Source organism: Bacillus rossius, chromosome 13 (genome assembly GCF_032445375.1).
Source record: "Bacillus rossius redtenbacheri isolate Brsri chromosome 13, Brsri_v3, whole genome shotgun sequence".
NCBI lineage: Eukaryota > Metazoa > Arthropoda > Insecta > Phasmatodea > Bacillidae > Bacillus > Bacillus rossius.
In genome coordinates, this window is record NC_086340.1 from 18,397,346 (window position 1) to 18,416,966 (window position 19,621).

Genomic DNA, 19,621 nt, shown 5'->3' on the forward strand with positions numbered 1-19,621 from the left:
GAAGTCTGCGTGGGTTTATGTAGATCACGAAACGCAGTAACGAAACTGTCCTTTCACAAAAAAACTCCTTTTGGAAACCAGTTGCCAAGATGTTGTTTGTAACACTTCAAGAAAGATGTTGCAAACCTGTGCAGTACATGACTATAATTATTTTTGAACATATGAAATACTTGTTTTTTTTTTGTCTAGATAATATTGAGTATTTCTTACAAAAATTGGTTCGATATTCTATATTTTAATTGATGTTTCTTTCAGGCATACGTTTTTTTTAAACCATGGAAAAGATAATCGAAAATTCAATAGTTGAACTTTATTTTTATTGTATCAGGTTAATCCTGGAAAACTATTCAGGTAACGTTAACAAATAACTTTAACTATTGGAGGTACTAGGACAACACAAAGCATAAATGCCCGGATAAAAATCCGAACTCAGTATTACTGCGAACACTATTTTGTAGTGATACAGTTGTTTTCACGCAAATATACAAATTTACAAATATCTGTAATTTTACACTAATATTTCTGTTCCATTTGCAAAAAAAGTGCATTGTTCTTAAATTTATATATGCAAATAAATGTAATATTAAAATATGCTAAAACTTTGCATTGGTTTACTTGCTTAATGTAGTACTCTTGGAGTACGTTTCTATAAAATCCGTGAAATGAACAGTATTTGTTATTTTAAATTATGGACTTGTTGCCTTCATGCGATTTGTCCGCATAAAGTGAAAATTATCGTTGACAACAAGTTATTGGTTTTTTATTTGGTGAGATGTTTAAGTTCTCGTTGGCCAGTTAAATAAAAAAAAAACAGTCTAAAGCAATGAAACCATAGTGATTGGGTTTGGAAACCAAAGTTTGACTTACATATTTTATTCTGATGGTTATATATTGTTTATACGCGTTACGTCAAGAGAGTTTAAGATTTATTGAAGTGAAACTTGTTCACAGCCGGTAGGGTAGTTGTGGGGATGACGTCAACGAAAATTTACCAAAGTGTAACTCTCAGAGGGTAAATAAAAGTGCAACAAAAAATTTAAGTAACTTATTTTAGCTACCCAACGCCAGATGGTAGCAGCGTTGCTGGATGACAGGTTTATATTATATTAAGGGACAATAATCACGTGGTGAATTGCAATAAAACCGAAACAAAACAGAAAACCATGTCAGAACAATATACCTCACTGAAATGCAAGTTTAAGTCACCACAAAACACCAAATTGGAACTAAAATCATGAAATTAACTAGATTTTAAACAAAAAATTAACTCAAATTACAAAAACCTAATATTTTTATATTCAATAAATGTAATTTGTTTAGCAGGAAGTTTATACCTAAATGTAAGTACTGTAAATATTGCAAATATACTATACATTTTTTTTATCTTGCAACTTTTATTAGTAACTCAGTTGTATATTATTACGTTGGTACATTTTCCAAACTGAAAAATAATTTCCCATTAATTTTTATTGTTCCGAATAATTAAACATGTTTATTAAAAAATATATTATACTGTAAACATGCAATATATATTAGTCAAAGTCATTTAAGTGTCACTTTAAAAAAATATGCTATAGTTATGAATAATAGGGGAGACCGGGGCTGGTTGTAACAGGGGCAGGTTGTAACAGGGCGAATAGTTCCACGACCAGCCACAAGAGCGTATCATCGTTTCAGCCATCAAGGCACATTATGATGCCTTCAGTGCGAGTGGTAACACTGTGGCAGTCGGACGATTTCACTGGCGACAAGAAGGAAAAAATTGTTTTTGGACGAGGTAAGTAAATATTGTTTGTTTGACTGACATTCGTATTGTACGTAATGTATAGGGAGTTTAGAAAATGTCTTCGGGGCAAAATAATCTCCTAAGCTTTAGGTTCTGATATGTTTTGTTGGCATTGGAAACAAATACAAACTATATGGTAAAATTAAATGTTTTCTATAATGATGTCACATGGGGTAGGTTGTAACAGCGAAATTAATCTGTTACAACCTGCCCCACGTACTGTTACAACCTACCCCGTGACCACGTTTACCTAATTTATTGTTCCTTTTAAGTCTTTTATGAAAGAAAAAAAATACATTTTAAACGGTTTTATCTTGTAGATGTAATTAATAACTTCCAGTCAAATTTTAATTTCAGATGCGTAACTACAAAACAAAAACCGACAAAGGAAAATATTCTATTGACATGTTGGAGAAAGCAGCTGAAGTTGTAAGAGAAGGAAGATCTGTTAGGCATGCTGCGAAAACGTACAACATCTGCCATGTGACACTTGGGAGGTACATAAAAAAGAAAAACAAACGTAAGTTGCATTCATTAATGAATTTTCTTAATTACATCTGCTTGATTTATAACATAAATACGTCTCAACAATGGGTTGTAAACGTTTTTTATTGTATTAGTACAAAAATATGGTTTTGCGTAGTTTAGATTTTCTTATGTGAAAACAGGAGCAAAATTAACATAGGCCTGTATGGTTTTTCTATTGTTTCAGGTTTAAATGCAGTCGATATTAATTTTCGAGAGGAGTGGAAACCTTTGGCTGGTTATTATGGGAACAGACAGGTATTTACACCTTTGCAAGAGATCGCTCTTGTTTCCTACATAAAAACATGTTCTGACATATATTTTGGACTCACTCCACGTGATGTACGTCATCTTGCATTCTTATGTGGGAAGAAGTATAATGTTCCCATGCCAAACACATGGAGTGACAAAGAACTAGCAGGTGCAGATTGGCTCTCTTCCTTTTTAAAGCGCCACCCAGACCTTTCCATTCGGACTCCAGAGGCAACTAGTTTGGGAAGGGCTTCTAGTTTTAATCGTGCCAACGTTTCCAAATTTTTTGACAAACTCTCTGAAGTTTATGATCGCCATTCTTTCACAGCTAATGACATTTGGAATGTAGATGAGACCGGGGTCACTACTGTCCAGAATCCTTCAAAAATCGTAGCAAGAAAGGGGGTAAAACAAATTGGAGCAATGGCATCATCTGAACGAGGGCAGTTAGTTACTCTAACTGTAGCAGTAAATGCTGCTGGAAATGCTATCCCTCCTATGTTTATTTTTCCTAGGGTAAGGTATTATGATCACTTCATCAGAGATGGTCCAACTGGATGTATAGGTGCTGCAAATAAGTCTGGCTGGACTACGGAGGTAGAGTTCTTGCTTTTTCTTAAGCATTTTGTTTCTTGTATTCGTTCGAGCCCAGAGAAACCTATCCTCCTCCTTCTAGACAATCATCAGTCGCATTTAGCTCCTAACTGTTTAGATTTTGCCAAAGAAAATGGCATTGTAATGCTATCGTTCCCACCTCACTGCACTCATCGCCTTCAGCCACTTGATCGAAGTGTTTTTGCCCCACTCAAAAAACAGATCAATATGGCAATGGATGCATGGTTGAGGAACAACAAAACACCAGAGAGCACAGTTAAGCCTATGTCAATCTATGATATTACCTCAATCTTAAAGATAGCTTTTCCCACTGCCACAACGCCAAGAAATATCCAACAAGGATTTGAGAAATGTGGAATACATCCTTATAATAGGGAAATATTTCAGGATGCCGATTTCGCTCCTTCGTTTGTGACAGACAGGCCTGATCCAGACTTAGCACCAAGTTGTTCACACGATGTGTCCAGGGATTCACAAGGAACACCAGTTCAATCATTTTCTAACTGTTCCCACACACCAGAGAAGTTTTCTCCAGAAGTGGTTCTACCTCTTCCTAAAGTCGCTCCAAGGAAAAGGAAAGGAGGAAGAAAGACCAGGAAAAGTGCCATTTTGACGGATACTCCAGAGAAGAAAGCCATTGAAGAAGAATTTGCGAAACGAGGAACACCAGGCTTGATTAAGATAAAAGGGAATGTATCACAAACGCGCATGCCTGCAAAATCCACGCCCAAACATTCTCTAAAACGAAGATCAGCAGAGTGCAGCTCATCAGAGGAAGAAAGCGAGTGCTTTTGTTTAGTGTGTTTGGAATCATTCCCTACAAGCAAACCAGGAGAGGAGTGGGTTCGTTGTCTAAACTGCCAGTTATGGTCGCATTTTTCTTGTGCAAAAAAATCTAAAATGTATATTTGTCATAATTGCCAATCAGATGAAATCTCTGAGTGAGGACCACTGTTCATTTAATATTTGACAAACTGAAGTTAAACAAGTGAAAAAATAATAATTTTTGTTGAAATATATTGTATAAGTAGTAATTTGTTATAAGTAATCCCAGTAAAAATTATATTTTACCTTGTAGTAATGTTGTTACAACCTACCCCAATGTGTGTTACAACCAGCCCCGCCTCGGGGCAGGTTGTAACACTTTACACCTCCGAGGTTTTAGATTTGTACAGAAAAATATGCTAGAGGAAAATTTATGTAAAAATTGTTTTGTAAAAGTAGAATAACTACTGAATAAGTTAGCTCAGTCAGAAGTGCCGTTTATGTTATCCATGATCAGATAAAAAATAAAATAGCGAAACTGTTACAACCAGCCCCGGTCTCCCCTATAGTGCATAAAAATAAAAACAATAACATAAAAATATCCTTTTTAAAAAAAACGAAATCAGTCTAAAAATGAAACCATATAATCTTGTCCCTAATTATAGCACACTCCGAGTATAGTGCACTCGCATACTTTCACTTCAGAATCCAAGCTCGTATTCTTATGACTTGCATGTATGTACATAAGCTTGTACGCTTTCTATTCACACGTATATTTGCACACTTGTACATTTTTTGTCTAATATTTGTGCACCCAACTAATTTCCTTTTCCCATGTGTGTGAAGTTCCACTTTTAAAGCGCATAGAGGCTACGCATATTTTTGTTTATAATTTAAAATTAATAAAATAGTTTTGGAGTGTCTAAACAAAAAATAGTCCCAACCAACTTTATTATTTAATTTTGTCTTGTTTATAACAACTTTCACAAAAATATATTATTGCGTCGTTGCCATACATTTAGTGACAGCAAAAGATTTAAAAGAAAATTTCATGAAATTTTGAGAAGAAGGCACGGTAGCTAAGTAAGGAAACCACCCCCCCCCCCCCCCACCCCTTTTTTTGTGGAAATATAATAGCCATCACGAAATTTTTCTGTTTGCATTCTTGGATACAAACGTTGAAAAAAAAAATAATATTCTGAAATAATGAAAATTACACGTAATATATACTGGAATGCAAAGAAGCAGAAAAAGAAAGAGAGAAAATATGGAAAATCCTTTAAGGAAGGGTTTCGAAAAACAACGTCGAAACTCGTTAGACAGGATTTAATTTCGTTCTACATGTTTTCAAATAACTCAAAGGAAACGCGAGACCTTTTTTTTCTCTCCACAGAAGTCCTCAGAGGAAACGTGTACAGAGGGGAACTCTCGTAAGTAACTCGAACTCGGCTGAAATTTTCCTTTCCTTTCCTTTCCTTTCCTAAGTGGGAAAAGACGATGTGGAGGTTGTTTGATGTCTTCCTGGGACAGAATTCATCCCACCTCTGTCACATCTTCAGCCTTTCGCTTCCAACACCTCCAAATAAAGTCTTTCAAATAATGACAGTGTGTTAATGCACTACAGATACATAGGGGCATGCATACTTCGCGAAAAGACTCCAGGACTAGCTGAAAGTCAAAAAACTGTAGCATCGTCTGTGTTTTTTGATTGGGTGAGTTTCTCCCAGGTACATGTCGATTGTTACAACGCCAATCAAAGTGATTCAGTGCCGAAGCAAACGCAACCTGATTGGCTCGGCCAGATAAGGCAACATGTTCTCTCGTAAACGGCCTTCAATCACAAGGAAGAAACCTCTGGTGCTGGTATACCTTGTTGCAGTCTAATAGGCGTTCAGATTATTTCGCGAAAAATGCCTGTCCCTACAGATACCCGTAAATTTCGCGGATTCTTTCGGTCACAATGAATGTTGCCAGTATTTAAACTTTAGCAAGCACTGCTTTGATGATTGGATCAAAATAATGTTTAGCCACTCCCCTCTACGACTGTGGGCCAGTCAGCTACCAGCCAGCAGCAGAGTGGCCGAATCACATCGACCCACCCTAAAAAAAAGAAGGTTCTACAGTAAGGAATCGGCCAATAGGAAAGCATATGTGGGTAGAGTATGCTGTTAAAACAACTGTTTGATTTCAGACTGATACGAAATAAATCCGCAAAATTTCCGTGTCTATTTTTATATACAGAGACCTGTAAATTTCAAAGATTTATTTGGTATTCGGATAAAATTCTCACTACTATGTATACTCTACCCACATACTAAACAAATAAAATGTTATTTTAGCTTAAGTACCCTTCCTGCGTGTTGCCGGACCATCAGACTTTCAGGATAGTTGGATTCCGGACTATCGGAAGTCTGCGTTCAAGATTAACTTCACACAGAAATGTTCATTAACATGTCGGCATCTATTGAAAATTAGCTGTATCAATTGTAATTGGATCATTTGAATTTTTTGTTACGTCATTATTTGTTTCGTGTCCTTTGGGGCGTTTAAAGACCATCTGTTGTCCAATGATAACGCAGTTCCAAGTGTAAAATTATATGCATTCAAGCCTATCTTCAAATAATAAGGCGAATGTGGCAGTTCTGTAAGTATTGGGAAACTACTTAGACTTTGTACAGCATTTCAGGCGGCAATTTGTCGCGTATCAACTCTTAATATGGCCGCACGTGCTTATCAAAATGACCGTAACATCATGTGGCGGAGAAATTAGAAGATGAAGGTGTAATGCAAGTCCCTTAAGTGCTTTCAAGAATCTGTACTGGCGGTTTTACGCCTAAAAGTTACTTTGAAAACACGCGTTTTTAGCCATTTCAACTCTTCTAGAAATACAGTTTAAAAACTTAAATCCGAAATCAAAAGTACTTTTCGGTCGTCAGCGAACTCTTGAATGCTTTTCGTAAGCAGACCCCACTCGGATATCTCAAGTAGTTTCGGAATCGCGTGGTTTTTTTCCTGAAGCTCTGCGCACCGCGTGTGTGTGTGCCCGGGTAGGCGGGGGGGCCTTAACACTTGTTTTCCTTGTTTACAACATGGCTTCAGGGTCGGCGAGGGCGTGTCTGTGGTCCAAGCATCGTCGGGAAGCAGACGTCCACTTTGCCCGCCCCGATGAATCCGTCCAGGTGATCGAAACTCCGGCGCCGGCCGGCTCGGCGGGACAGAGGACGGCAGAGAGTGATGTCACGTGTCTCCGCGTAATCGAACATGGGTGCCCCAATCAATGCGTCCGAGGGATCGACATGCGGAAACCCTCGTGTGCCGCGACAGATGGTGACCAGTCCGGTTAATTAGCGCGCGTTATTTCCAGAAGGGATGGTGTACGCACACGAGCACACGCAGGCCGACTAAAGCTGGTTAGCGGTCAAAACGAGAACGTTTAATGTTACAGTTAGTGCTGTCATTAAGATAGGTCTAAAAATAGCACACACACACACACAAACACACACATCCACACACACACACACACATATATATATAGAGGCAAGTAGAGTCGAGTCCTGAGGTAAAGGAATCAGCTGAAATAATAGTGGCTCTAAGGGCGGTATTCCCAGACGTTCGGGTAAGGTAGCGAAAAAGCACGGCATTTGTTGCGGTACGAACGTAACATAACTCGCGGGCCGTATTCCAGGACGTGTCTATAACCGCGGCCCAGTAAAAGAATCAAATCGGCAAACAGTTTTAAATAACAATGTCCTGCGCGAGGTTAGAAACTGGTTCCAACGCATTCTAGCGGACGTTTCGTAACCGTCGATAAAATTGGTCACGGCAAAAATTCTGGAGATAGCAGCACCATAGCGCAAAAAATAGAACCGCCTTTTTTAATTTTCTCAGGTACTTTTTTTAAGTTGCGATTATTCCTTGTTACGACCATTGTCTACATGATGTATTTCAGGATAGTTTCGCTATCATATAGTTTAATTTGGCTTACCATCATGCATGGTACGTCCCCCGATCACAAAAATTGGTTGTCTGTAAAGTCGGTTGACGGACGATAGTTTAACGTGACAACGTCATAACAAAACATTGATGAAATGATTGCATACTTTTATGAATAAAATTGAATCGTTTTTATTGAATTATCACTATTTTGTATGGATACAAAGGAGTGGAATGAAATCTACAATTTAATTGATAAATTTACTTTTATTTGCACTCATTAATTCAAATATGTTTATTACTTTAACGAACAGATTATTTTAACTATAACTTTTATACATGTTTGCTATTTAACTTCTTCCAATCTGTGTTATCCTGTTAAGGATAGGACGATGACAGGGAAAGTAGGAAACGAATGGGAGTGTTTCAAGTTTAATGTGCCTCGAAAAAGTCAAATCGATGGTTGTTCCAATCGAGTGGAAGAGAGATAGATAGATGCGGCGCAAGCGTACAATGAGCGTAACGGTACACAGCGTAACGGGACAATGTGCGTTACGGGACACTTTTTCGTTCGTGCAGCCGGCGTTCATCGATTTATTAGACGTTGTCACGTCAAAATGACTGTATATACGCGTTAATGACGCCAGTCGAGGGTCCGCCAAATGGACGAAATCAATGAGATAGTGAGCTCTGCGGATGCGCGGAATTTGGGCAACAGATCGGCAAAGGACAGGAAGACAAAACCCCTTCCCTAAAAATATGGGACTGGCCGTGTCCTATCGCGCACTAGGGACACTGTTAGGGTACAGGCGTAACATATTCAACATCTAAACCCTTTTTGTGTCTTGGAATACCTGCCTCAGAACATGAAATTAGGGACATGTATGTTAAAAAAACAACAACAAAAAACTGCCATATATTTGAATGCAATAAGACATGCCTGCGTTAGCGATTGTTCCCTTGTAGTTGGTTGGCAAGATATTTATATGTCTATTCGCACAGGGCCATTTAGAACGCGTTCGCACTGAATGACTGTGATTGGTGCGCCGATGGTAGACATACATGTACCTGGAAGAAAATCGACCAATCGCGAAACACAAACGATTGCTACAATCTCTGCAGCAGTAAATACATTTTTTTTTTCGCGAAAAATAGTACCCGTAAAGCATTGTAACTCATTATCATAACGCTGTAATGAGCGAGATAACTGTAATACGTAATGAAATTACCCAAGGCCTTCGTTAGGCGCTTGGGAAAATTAAGTAAAAGAAAAAAAGTGTTCGTTTCTTGTTGGGAAACAATAGCTGCAGATGTCAAGCTGTCGTCGCCATCATTTTATGTGTGTGTGTTGTGTTTTTGTGCGTGAGTGCATTTGTGTTCGTGACGTGTCTCGGAAACTTTTTTTTTCCACTCCTCTTCCGACTTTCATCCACTCTCGAGATCTCTTTCCGAGAGTACTGCTCCTTCGCGCAACACAAAAGCTCTTCCGCACGTCACAAAGTGCTGTCTTCTTAATTAAAAAGTGACGGGTGAGGATTGGAAAGAACACGCTGAGAAAAGTGCTCACCTAGTTTCTTCCGCAACTTGAAATGTTTCTCCCGACGAACGCTAATTTAAGGGGAGGGAGGGTGTTGTAGTTTGAGAGATGTTTGTAAGGCCGAAAAAAAAAAATCTATTAGGCTTGGTATCTTATTTCAATTACGTGTCGTTATTATAACGAGAATTAAATGAATTTTTGACGTGACAACGTCTAATAAATCGATGAACGCCGGCTGCACGCACGAAAAAGGATGGCTCATTGTTCCGTTACGCACATTGTCACGTTACGCTGTGTCCCGTTACACTCATTTTACGCTTGCGCCGCATCTATCTCTCTTCCACTCGATTGGAACAACCATCGATTTGACTTTTTCGAGGCACATTAAACTTGAAACACTCCCATTCGTTTCCTACTTTTACTATCATCGTCCTATCCTTAGCAGAATAACACAGATTGGAAGAAGTTAAATAGCAAACATTTATAAAATATATAGTTAAAATAATCTATTCGTTAAAGTAATAAACATATTTGAATTAATGAGTGCAAATGAAAGTAAATTTATCAATTAAATTGTAGATTTCATTTCACTCCTTCTTTGTATCCATACAAAATAGTGCTAATTCAATAAAAATTATTCAATTTTATTCATAAAAGTATGCAATCAATTCATCAATATTTTGTTATGACGTTGTCACGTTAAACTATCGTCCGTAAACCGACTTTACAGACAACCAATTTTTTTTCTGTTAATTTCTTCCGAGATCTTCCTTGGAATACAGTGTTTGATGTGTAAACAACTTAGCTTTGATATGAGTAATTTCGTGAATGTGTAACGGAAGTCCATTGGAACGGAAATGTTTAACCGCGGTGCTGCCATCTGGGACGGATGGTGTGAACCAAAGTTTACAAAGCCAAAGGGTAACGTTATAGTATTAACTGTTTAATGAATTTTTAACAAGATGGGCCGTATTTTGATAAAAAAAAATTCCCTGTCGAAATTCAGGTCCAAAGCCGGGGTTTAGTATTGTTTTAAAAAAAGGGGGGGACGGAATTGTATCCCCTTGGAAAGGATACCTTTCATACTTTTGGTGGCGGTAGTGTAGCTGGGTAGAAACTGGAAAGGTACCCTTCCCGATTTCTTAAAATGTTTCGGTTTTAATGCAGATACGCACTGGAAAGATATCCCCTCGGAAAGGGTGCCTTTCAGGATTTTCTGTACAACGACACAGCAGAAAATAAACTGGAAAGGTAGGCTTTTTTTTATCAGCTTCACTACCGCCACCAAAAGTATGAAAGGCACCCTTTCCAAGGGGATACAATCCTATCGCCCCGTTTTAAAGACTTTTCCGCTTTTATTGGAAGATCACGGGCAAGAATAAGGGAAACGCGAGCGGTTCTGCCTTACAGAAAATGTAGTGTATTCCAGCGGTGTTGGAATTTAGTCTCGCAGTATGCCTCCAGCGAGGTCGCACCTGGCGTGTTCCTGAAATGTTCTCCAGGTACGGACGTGTTTGCGAGTATTCGCGCAGCTGGGATTTCTGAATACTACTTGATCACATCTGCAATTCGTCTCACTATGATAGTTCTCCATTTTTATTAATCAGATGTACGTGTTAATATTCTTCTTAATTTGAACGTCAATTTTGCGAATTTTTTTTTCAATTTTACTTTTATTAGTCAATTGGGAAAAATTTCACCCAGAAGGACAAAAATTTTGATTTGGGGGAGGGTTTTGGTTTTTTTTTTTTTGCAAAATTCCCTGTACACAATAATCTTCCTTTTTTTTCTGAATCAGATGTGGATGGTAATATTTTTCTTACTTTGGACGTCAATTGTGCAAAATTTCACCAAGGAGTGTCACTTTAAAGTGGAATGGGGTGGTTTTCAGAAATATCACGTGTACAGTTTTATTTTTCTTGTTTTGAAGGTCAGGTGTGCGAAATTTTATCAAGTTCGGGATGAAGCCGTAGATTTGTATCAAACACGCATCAATACAAACATTAAGTCATCTCATCTACATATACATACATTCATATAATTTCGTGATCGAACAAGTTTCTGTCTTCACACCAATCAAAGAAATTTCGTGCGGAAGCAAACGCTTCCTTAATGGCCCCGCCAAATAACTAATGGCTTCTATTGTAGACGGCCAGCCAATCACAAAGAGAATAAAGCTGGCACGGACTAAATACTTTTTTTTTCCCCAGCAAAAATACCTCCCTTTTGCCATCTCTGTTTTCACACACAAAAAAAACACGAGCAGGTAAACATCAACTCGGGTGTTCACTCCAAATGCGTTTCGCGTCTAGTGAACGTTTAGCTATGTAAGATCCTCCACTTTCATTATCATGCTAACTTACCTTCATTTGCAAGTACGTTACTTAACAATCCGTGCCCCTGATTTTAGGCAGGTGTTTTAAACTATGTGTTGTGAGTGTTGTATGCCTCCCAGGCGTTTACGTATATCGTTTTAATTTTTATTTTAGTTTGTTGTGGAAACAGTGGGGTATAGGGCAGTACAACAAGGCGGCCCTTTTTTCCGATAGGTTTTACATGTATAAAAATAATTAGCCTTTAAAAACAGCATTATTCCTTCGCGTCACCCGAAATATTCGTGAAACAATGGTGTTACCCTAGAATTGTTTCATTTAAATAATTTTGCTTCAGAGACAATATTTTGCAGGATTCGTGCAACTTTGTTCAGTTAGACATTACTCAGATGCCTGGTGTTTAAACAAGAGTATTTTATTTATTATTTAAAAAAAAATGCTTATTCAGCTGCAACTTCAAAGGCGTATACAAGTCCTGGGAAGCAGAACAAATGTGTGTGTGACCGTTTGGACTATGAAACTTGTTAATATAACATATGTCCTAGAGCTTATTTATGGACATATATAACCACCGTGCTGAATTTATTGGATTTCATTGCGCGATGCTGTAACAAATTAACACACACAGACAAAGTAGAACTGTGTGCTTTTGAATCTGTATCACTTCTTTACGCTAACTCTACCACTATTTAAAACGTTTTATTGACGTAACAATGTCTAATAAATCTATGAACGCCGGCTGCACGCACGAAAAAGTGTTCCGTTATGCACATTGTCCCGTTACTCTGTGTCCCGTTACGCTCATTGTACGCTTGCGCCGCATCTATCTCTCTTCCACTCGATTGGAACAACCATCGATTTGACTTTTTCGAGGCACATTAAACTTGAAACACTCCCATTCGTTTCCTACTTTTCCTATCATCGTCCTATCCTTAACAGAATAACACAGATTGGAAGAAGTTAAATAGCAAACATGTATAAAAGTTATAGTTAAATAATCTCTTCGTTAAAGTAATAAATATATTTGAATTAATGAGTGCAAATAAAAGTAAATTTATCAATTAAATTGTAGGTTTCATTTCACTCCTTCTTTGTATCCATACAAAATAGTGATAATTCAATAAAAATGATTCAATTTTATTCATAAAAGTATGCAATCATTTCATCAATGTTTTGTTATGACGTTGTCACGTTAAACTATCGTCCGTACCGACTTTACAGACAACCAATTTTTTTTAGAAAAATTAATAAACATACTATTCCAAACTATTTTTTAAGTAAAGATTATAGATTTAAATTTTTTCCTATACAAAAAATGTTTAAGTTTCTTGCAAAGAATTGTTTTTATTCTTTATTTAGTTTACAAAACATTAAATTGTGCATGTTTATTTTCTTATGTGTTACAAGCATATTTCTTTCTATTTTTAACTGGCTAGTAATTTGTTTATTTAGTTTGTGCAGGTGTTTTCAAACATAACGTAATTGGTTTAGCTTATGTTAGCTTAGGTTAGCTTAGTTATTGTATATTTCTATGATTCGTAATCTTTTGTATGGTAGGTGGTTGCCAGATAACATAAGTCACTAAACTAAAAATAAAATTCAGTAATAGTATATGAAAATTTCCTTTGCAGTTAAACTCTATGTAATTTTTTTAATATATACTAGCTTTAAGTTGGGTGGTCAAACACTGGACAATATTTTGAAATAATTTTTTTTTACGTTCAGACTTAGATATTTTACTTTTAGTTTTTAATGCCTTTTTTATATAGTGATTTATATAATATAGTTTTTCTACATGCCTATTTAAACACTGTATAGTTTAGCCTGATATATTGATACACAATTTTTACTTGAATGCTGTAGTATAATAATTTTAAATCTTTTAAGTGAAATTAATGGACGTTTCACGATGATGAATGTTTCAGACCGGAGCTACGCACGTGTGTTTGTAGTTGTAAAACTCTACTCTGAACTAAGAACTAATCCTTGTTCCGTGTTCTGCCCACAGGTGTCGCGAGCCCGCGCAGCTAATTGTGATGCACTCTCGACACACAAGATGGCCGCCGACTTCGTTAATGGTGAGTGGCAGAAACTTGAGCTCTCGTCTCGACACTTTACACGTGTGCCCTAAATTTTCGGTGCTCTGCCACGTCCATCGGCACAAACAAGAGTGTGACAGGTGGGCTTAGGTTTGAATATTGGAATGTTTAACGGTCGGTTTACGATCAGTGGCGTAGCAGGCGGGTGGCAGGGATGGCCCCCGCCAGGGGCGCCGGAGCATGGGAGGGAGGGGGGGGGGGGGGGTGTCTGCTGCCGCGACGGTTTCGTGGTTACTGAACCCCCCCCCCCCCCATGTTTTAATCCAAGAGGGGGCGCCATTTTCAAGTCTGGCCAGGAGTGCCAGGCACCTTAGCTACGCCACTGTTTACGATTTAATAACTTACAAAACTCGATAAGTTTAACCTATGCGCCACTAGCTGAACGTTAGTTAATACTGCAAATCACAATATATGATGTGAAAATGTGAACGTGAATTACAGCCATTTAAAACGGGAGAGAATTTAGCCGTGATAATATTATATATGTATATATATATTTATGTATAAAGTTGATTTGTTTAAGGGAATCGTCACAGGTTGTTATAATGATACTTATGTAGGATTTTGTTTTGATATAGAAATAGTTTATACATTTAAAAATTCCAGTCACATGTTTACGACTGGGTCTTTGAATTAAAGCATTTTAGCTCACCTAGAATTTACAAACAAATTAGAATCACAAACATTTTACTTTAGTACATAAATAATACTACAGATGATGCTCATACCGTCTGATCCTAGCCAATTTGTTCTTATATAAAACAGCTGTATACAAAAATAATTACAAGCATTCACGAATTGTGAACATATTACTACCGACCTTTTTTTTGTAGCCAAAATATACCAATAGAACACCATAAATATCAATTCAAAAATTAGAACACAAAAACCAGGATACAGATAAAAGCTTTTTTAGTATTTCGTATAATTTTCTCTTAAGTATTTGATAGTTTTTTTCCTTCTATTAAAAGAAATACTACTTATTGTAGCCGTTACCATGGTGCGACTTACGGAAATTTTTTATAAATTTAATTGTTTCATGGTTCATAGACCACAACACCATCATCAACACAAAAGTTTATATATACACATATATACCAAAATTTTGTGTATTTGATAACTGCAGCAATTTTCCACAGATCGCGTCCAAATTGATTCATAAAATCTAATAGTGTAAAATCTCGGTTGGGTTAAATAATGGGCAACATCCGACCAAAGGGGTAGAAATGGGAAATATTTTTGAAATCAGAAAAATCGCTGTAAATACCGCAATATGGAAATTATATCCTTTTGAACGTAGTATAACTCGTAGGAGTAAAAAAAATATATTTTGTCTGAATACATTTTTGATACGACCAACCATAACTGCAAGGCGTTGAAAAAACAAGGGTTGAGAGACAAAAATATCATAACTCTCTTCGTAGGGACAACACCAAATTCGTACAGATTATTTGTTTATATTATAATTTTTATCGAAAACTTTTGTCTAAAACTATTTTTGATCGGACAAAGCTGGGAATGGACGCCTCGGCCATAGGCATCACGGACTTCGAATACGCAATGCGTGTAGCCTAAGTACGGGCGCTTAATAAACATCCCGGAAAAAGTTTAAACAATCTCCGTACTCGAGTCGAAAAATGATGGCTGTGGTTGTTTTTTTTTTTTTGTTTTATTTTAGTTGATTTAATGAAACGTGAGTCAACAATTACAGCAAAATGTACAAAATTACGATTGTCAACTGATTTAATTTCCAGGCGGCGAACTTCTAATCAGAGCTATTAAATAAACTGGTAGAGCGACGCGAAAAGTTCTTGGAACTGAATGAAGACTACTTGAATATGTGATGTAGATATGAAGTAAACTAAAACTTTCAATAAAACTTTTTTTTTCATGAGTTTATTTTTTTTAATGACCAAGCGGTACTTACTTTCCGGACACACCTCGTATACGTTAAAAGTCATACTTCTATAACATTACTAAAATAATAATCAGAAAATAAATTAACACATATTATAACACTAAGTATATGATCGGATATTTGTTTTTGCCTGAACGGCTGAATTCAATCTTTGCATAAATACTACAAACAAACTTTAACCTTATTGAGCTGATTTGAAATAAATCTGTACTAATATTATAAAGCTGAAGAGTTTGTTTGTTGGTTTGTTGGAACGCGCTAATCTCAGGAACCACTGGTCCGATTTGTAAAATTCTTTCAGTGTTGGATAGTACATTTATCGAGGAAGGCTATAGGCTATATTATATTATCAATAACATTAGGGATCCTTACTAAAAGTCCAATTTAGAATCAAATGCGTTGGAGGGGGTTAGATACAACATGCAGTACACGTACGAAGTGTGTGTTGACAATGCCGCAGACGCTAGAAGTTTATTTCCTATTGCCTATTAACATTGTTGCCACGCACTAGATGCCTTATCATTCTTAATTTTCCCATACAAGTAAAAAACACCCGTGTGATATTAACAACGAAGCAATCAGTACCCTCATAACAGTTCAATTAGTATTTAAATACTTTTTATCACTTTAAATCGCAAACCTAAACTATTGTTTTTTTCCTCTCTCTGTGTTTAATTTGTTTTTTTATTGCCCTTTTTTTCAAGTATATATATTTTACAGACTTGAAACTTCACAGTAATGTTCCTTATGTTATGCAGGATGGCATTTTCCGAAAATTAGATCCAATGGGTGGTTAAAACCAGGTAACAGTGGGTACTTTGTCTGCATGAGAACAGGATTTTGCATTGTTCATGCCTTCTGCGTCTCCATGGCAACGGGCATCGCGCGGCAGTGGCGTACCCACAAGGAGGGGCATCTATAATGAACGGCGCAAGAGTGATCTGCCTGTAGACTGCCGTAGCGAAGTACGGGTACATTAGTTGTACGTTGCTTGCACGAGTCGGGAAACCATCAGTGCTATTCATTTTCTCTCCGGTACATTACACAGCATTGTATTAAAGTTTCACAGAATTTTTTTTATTTAAGATTACTGTAAATGGGAGATGTGGCTTAATTTTTTTCCATTAGTATAGCCGTGCGAAGCCGGGTCGGGCAGCTAGTATATAATATTTCTACATTATAATGGTTTAAAAAGGTTAAAAAAAATACTGTGATGAGATTTGAGCTACGTCTATTGATATCAACCAGCTCACGCACTGTCGTTGTGCTGTCGAGCTCACTGACATATTGCAAGAACACGTATTTAAATCATTGCAGTGCCAGTTTTCTTCGGTATTTCAAAACTAGAGATTACTTCTAACTATGAATATTTTTAGTTTACCAAATATTTTCCAGAGTAGTTTTACCATCATAAAGTTTCATTTGGCACACCAATACGTTTGTATGTACCTTGAAGTTTACGAAAGTTAATATATACGGGTTCATGTTGCTACACGTGGGTCCGCCATCTTTGTCACACATTTCCTTTCGTCGCATTCCGTTCCCATTTTAACGTAATTGCTCCTACCAAATGCCGTACACCTCGAGCTAAGATGTTTACACGTGAAAAGGTATTAGTGTAAAGTAGTTAAAACGTCACCAGAAGGATAAAATAAGAAATGCTGCTAAGCCGAGTATTTACTGACATGTTTTTTTTTTTTTTACCAGCAAGACAACCAGCTTTGTGGATGCTCTCTTGCCTAGCTCGTGAGAACTGCTGCGTTCTTCGGCCTAGTGAAATTCTCATCTGCTTAAGTGCAGATACGAGTTGAGTGAGAAAGGCTTCAGCATTTGGTGACCCCCCCAGTAATGGTTTTGTGGGAAAAGTGATGAAGGTGATTACTCCCTTCCCCCTGCCCCCCCAAAACTCCTTGAAACTAAACAACTGTAGAGGCTACAACAAGTTATCTACTCCATGGGATTTGATGATACATTTTCAAGCCCTAAAAATTGCATGGTGATATTACTTGTCAAATTTTCGGACTCACAATTTAACATAAGATATATTGCAAACACCCCCCCCCCCCCCAAAAAAAAAAAAACTTTTTCGAGTCTTTCTGAGTTCATCCCTACACACAAAATTTTCTTTTGTTCTTTTACAAAAGATTTATTTGGAAACCAGTTTGCCAAGAAAAAGCTTCTATTACTACAAGAAAGGATGTAATTTTTATATAACACATTGGAAATGGTTATTTTCGCATGTGTTAAATACTTTTTCGAAATGATACTGAGCATTTCTTACGAAAATTGGTGCATGATTATATATTTTAATTTATGTTTCATTCAAGCAAATTTTTTTTTAAACCATGGAAAAGCTAATTTAATGTTCAATAAATGGATTTAATTTTTGTCGTATCTTACTTATTTTTATACTCTGTTAATACTGGAAAGCTATCCAGGGAACGGTTTACAAATTACTTTGACTATTGGAGGTACTGGGACAACATGAAAGCCCGGGTAAGAATACGAAACCAGAATTACTACGAAAACTGTTTTGTAGTGATACAGTTGTTTTCATGTTAAACAATATACTTTTATTTTATTTTCAGCACAAAATCTTATATTGTATTTAAACAGTAGTGGGTTTAATTATGTACTAAGTTCTAGCAAAATTTTCTGTCATAAAACGGGAAACAGAAAATTGTTGCTTTAAATTGTTTCGCTCACCTTCTTATTTTGCATTTATGAATTTTTACCATGGCAAACAGTACAAAACTGCAATGGCGTGTATCCAAGAAATTGTATTAAATCAAAATTACCCATTGCATGAATAATTTAATTCGTTTAATAGCTTAAAAACACGTTTCTAGGAAGAATCGTAAATATGCCTTCATGTAGTAAATATTGCTAAACAAACAAAATACCCACACATTTGCAAGAAATTAGCGTTAAACTTCATTATAACCAAACATTGATTTGCTATGCAAATAAGTAGGAGGGGGGTTGAGGTGATAGTATAATTTTGATTCAAGTTTTAACATGGCAAATAATAATTTTCACACCAAATCCCTTACCACCTACCTCCATGGTTTTATGGCGAACAAAATTCAACTATTTAATGCTTGGATAAATTTACTTAATTTATATAACATATCTGTTATTGTCTGTTATCGGTGAAGGAAGCTCGTTTGGTGTTGAAAGTAAGCCAAGGAGGAACCACATACTTCAATTCAGAACGTCCCATGTAATTTTTTTAATACATTCGACGTGTAAATAAACAGGTTACAGCAAAACATTTTATCGACGAATCTCTCTATTTCTACCATTAAACAGTGTTTATTTAAATCCAAGATGTTGTATCATAATTGCTACTACCACGATGACGCAAACTGTCTCAGAAGCGAGATATCGCGTGAGTGATTATATATTCCTTCTGGATGGGAATACGAAGGACGGCAAGGTGGGGGTGTTATTTTTTTTATCAAACCTCTTCTCTACCCCCTTCCCCCATCCCCGGCTGGGATTATACAAGATTATACAAATTGTCGTCAATTGTCGCGGGAAGTTCTCGAGTTCCAATTAAACTCGGGGGCTCTGTGCGACAGCCCGGCTTCTCGAGAGGGTTAAAACTCGCTCCCTCTCCTCCCCTCACCCCCCCCCCCCCCAGACCTCCTGACCCTCGCTGATGGAGAATAATGAAGTCTCGCGAGGAAATTTCCAGTTGGAACGCAGCGCCCGCCGGCGGAATGGCTCTCGAAGCAGTCCTCCAGACCTGCTTTCCAGGGCGCGCTCGTTCGCTCAGAACAAATAAACTTGTTCGCAGTTCTCGACACCGAGCGAGAGAGAAAGAGAGAAAGAAAGAGAAATAAAAAGATATGG

At 37.1% G+C, this 19,621-nt stretch overlaps 2 protein-coding genes across 5 annotated transcripts in view; both read left to right on the forward strand.

Moving 5' to 3' along the window:
* The window catches only part of LOC134538301 (ras guanyl-releasing protein 3-like), a 224,174-nt gene that overhangs the window by 126,247 nt on the left and 78,306 nt on the right, over positions 1–19,621 (forward strand). For all 4 annotated transcript variants that reach the window (XM_063379494.1, XM_063379495.1, XM_063379492.1 and 1 more), the window contains exon 2: positions 13,755–13,824. In XM_063379494.1, coding sequence (XP_063235564.1) covers positions 13,803–13,824 — 22 coding nt within the window. In that variant the 5' untranslated portion in view covers positions 13,755–13,802. The remainder of the gene's footprint in view (positions 1–13,754; positions 13,825–19,621) is intronic.
* Positions 1,605–4,500, forward strand: LOC134538643 (uncharacterized). Its single transcript, XM_063380079.1, has 2 exons — positions 1,605–2,306; positions 2,499–4,500. Exons 1-2 carry the CDS (start codon positions 2,144–2,146, stop codon positions 4,121–4,123), a joined length of 1,788 nt encoding a protein of 595 aa, XP_063236149.1. The 5' UTR covers positions 1,605–2,143; the 3' UTR covers positions 4,124–4,500.

Excerpts from the sequence above, each read along its gene's own strand:
- LOC134538643 (XM_063380079.1), top strand. The coding sequence starts at position 2,144 with ATGCGTAACTACAAAACAAAAACCGACAAAGGAAAATATTCTATTGAC. Across the intron at positions 2,307-2,498 it reads CATAAAAAAGAAAAACAAAC|GTTTAAATGCAGTCGATATT; the intron begins GTAAGTTGCATT and ends CTATTGTTTCAG.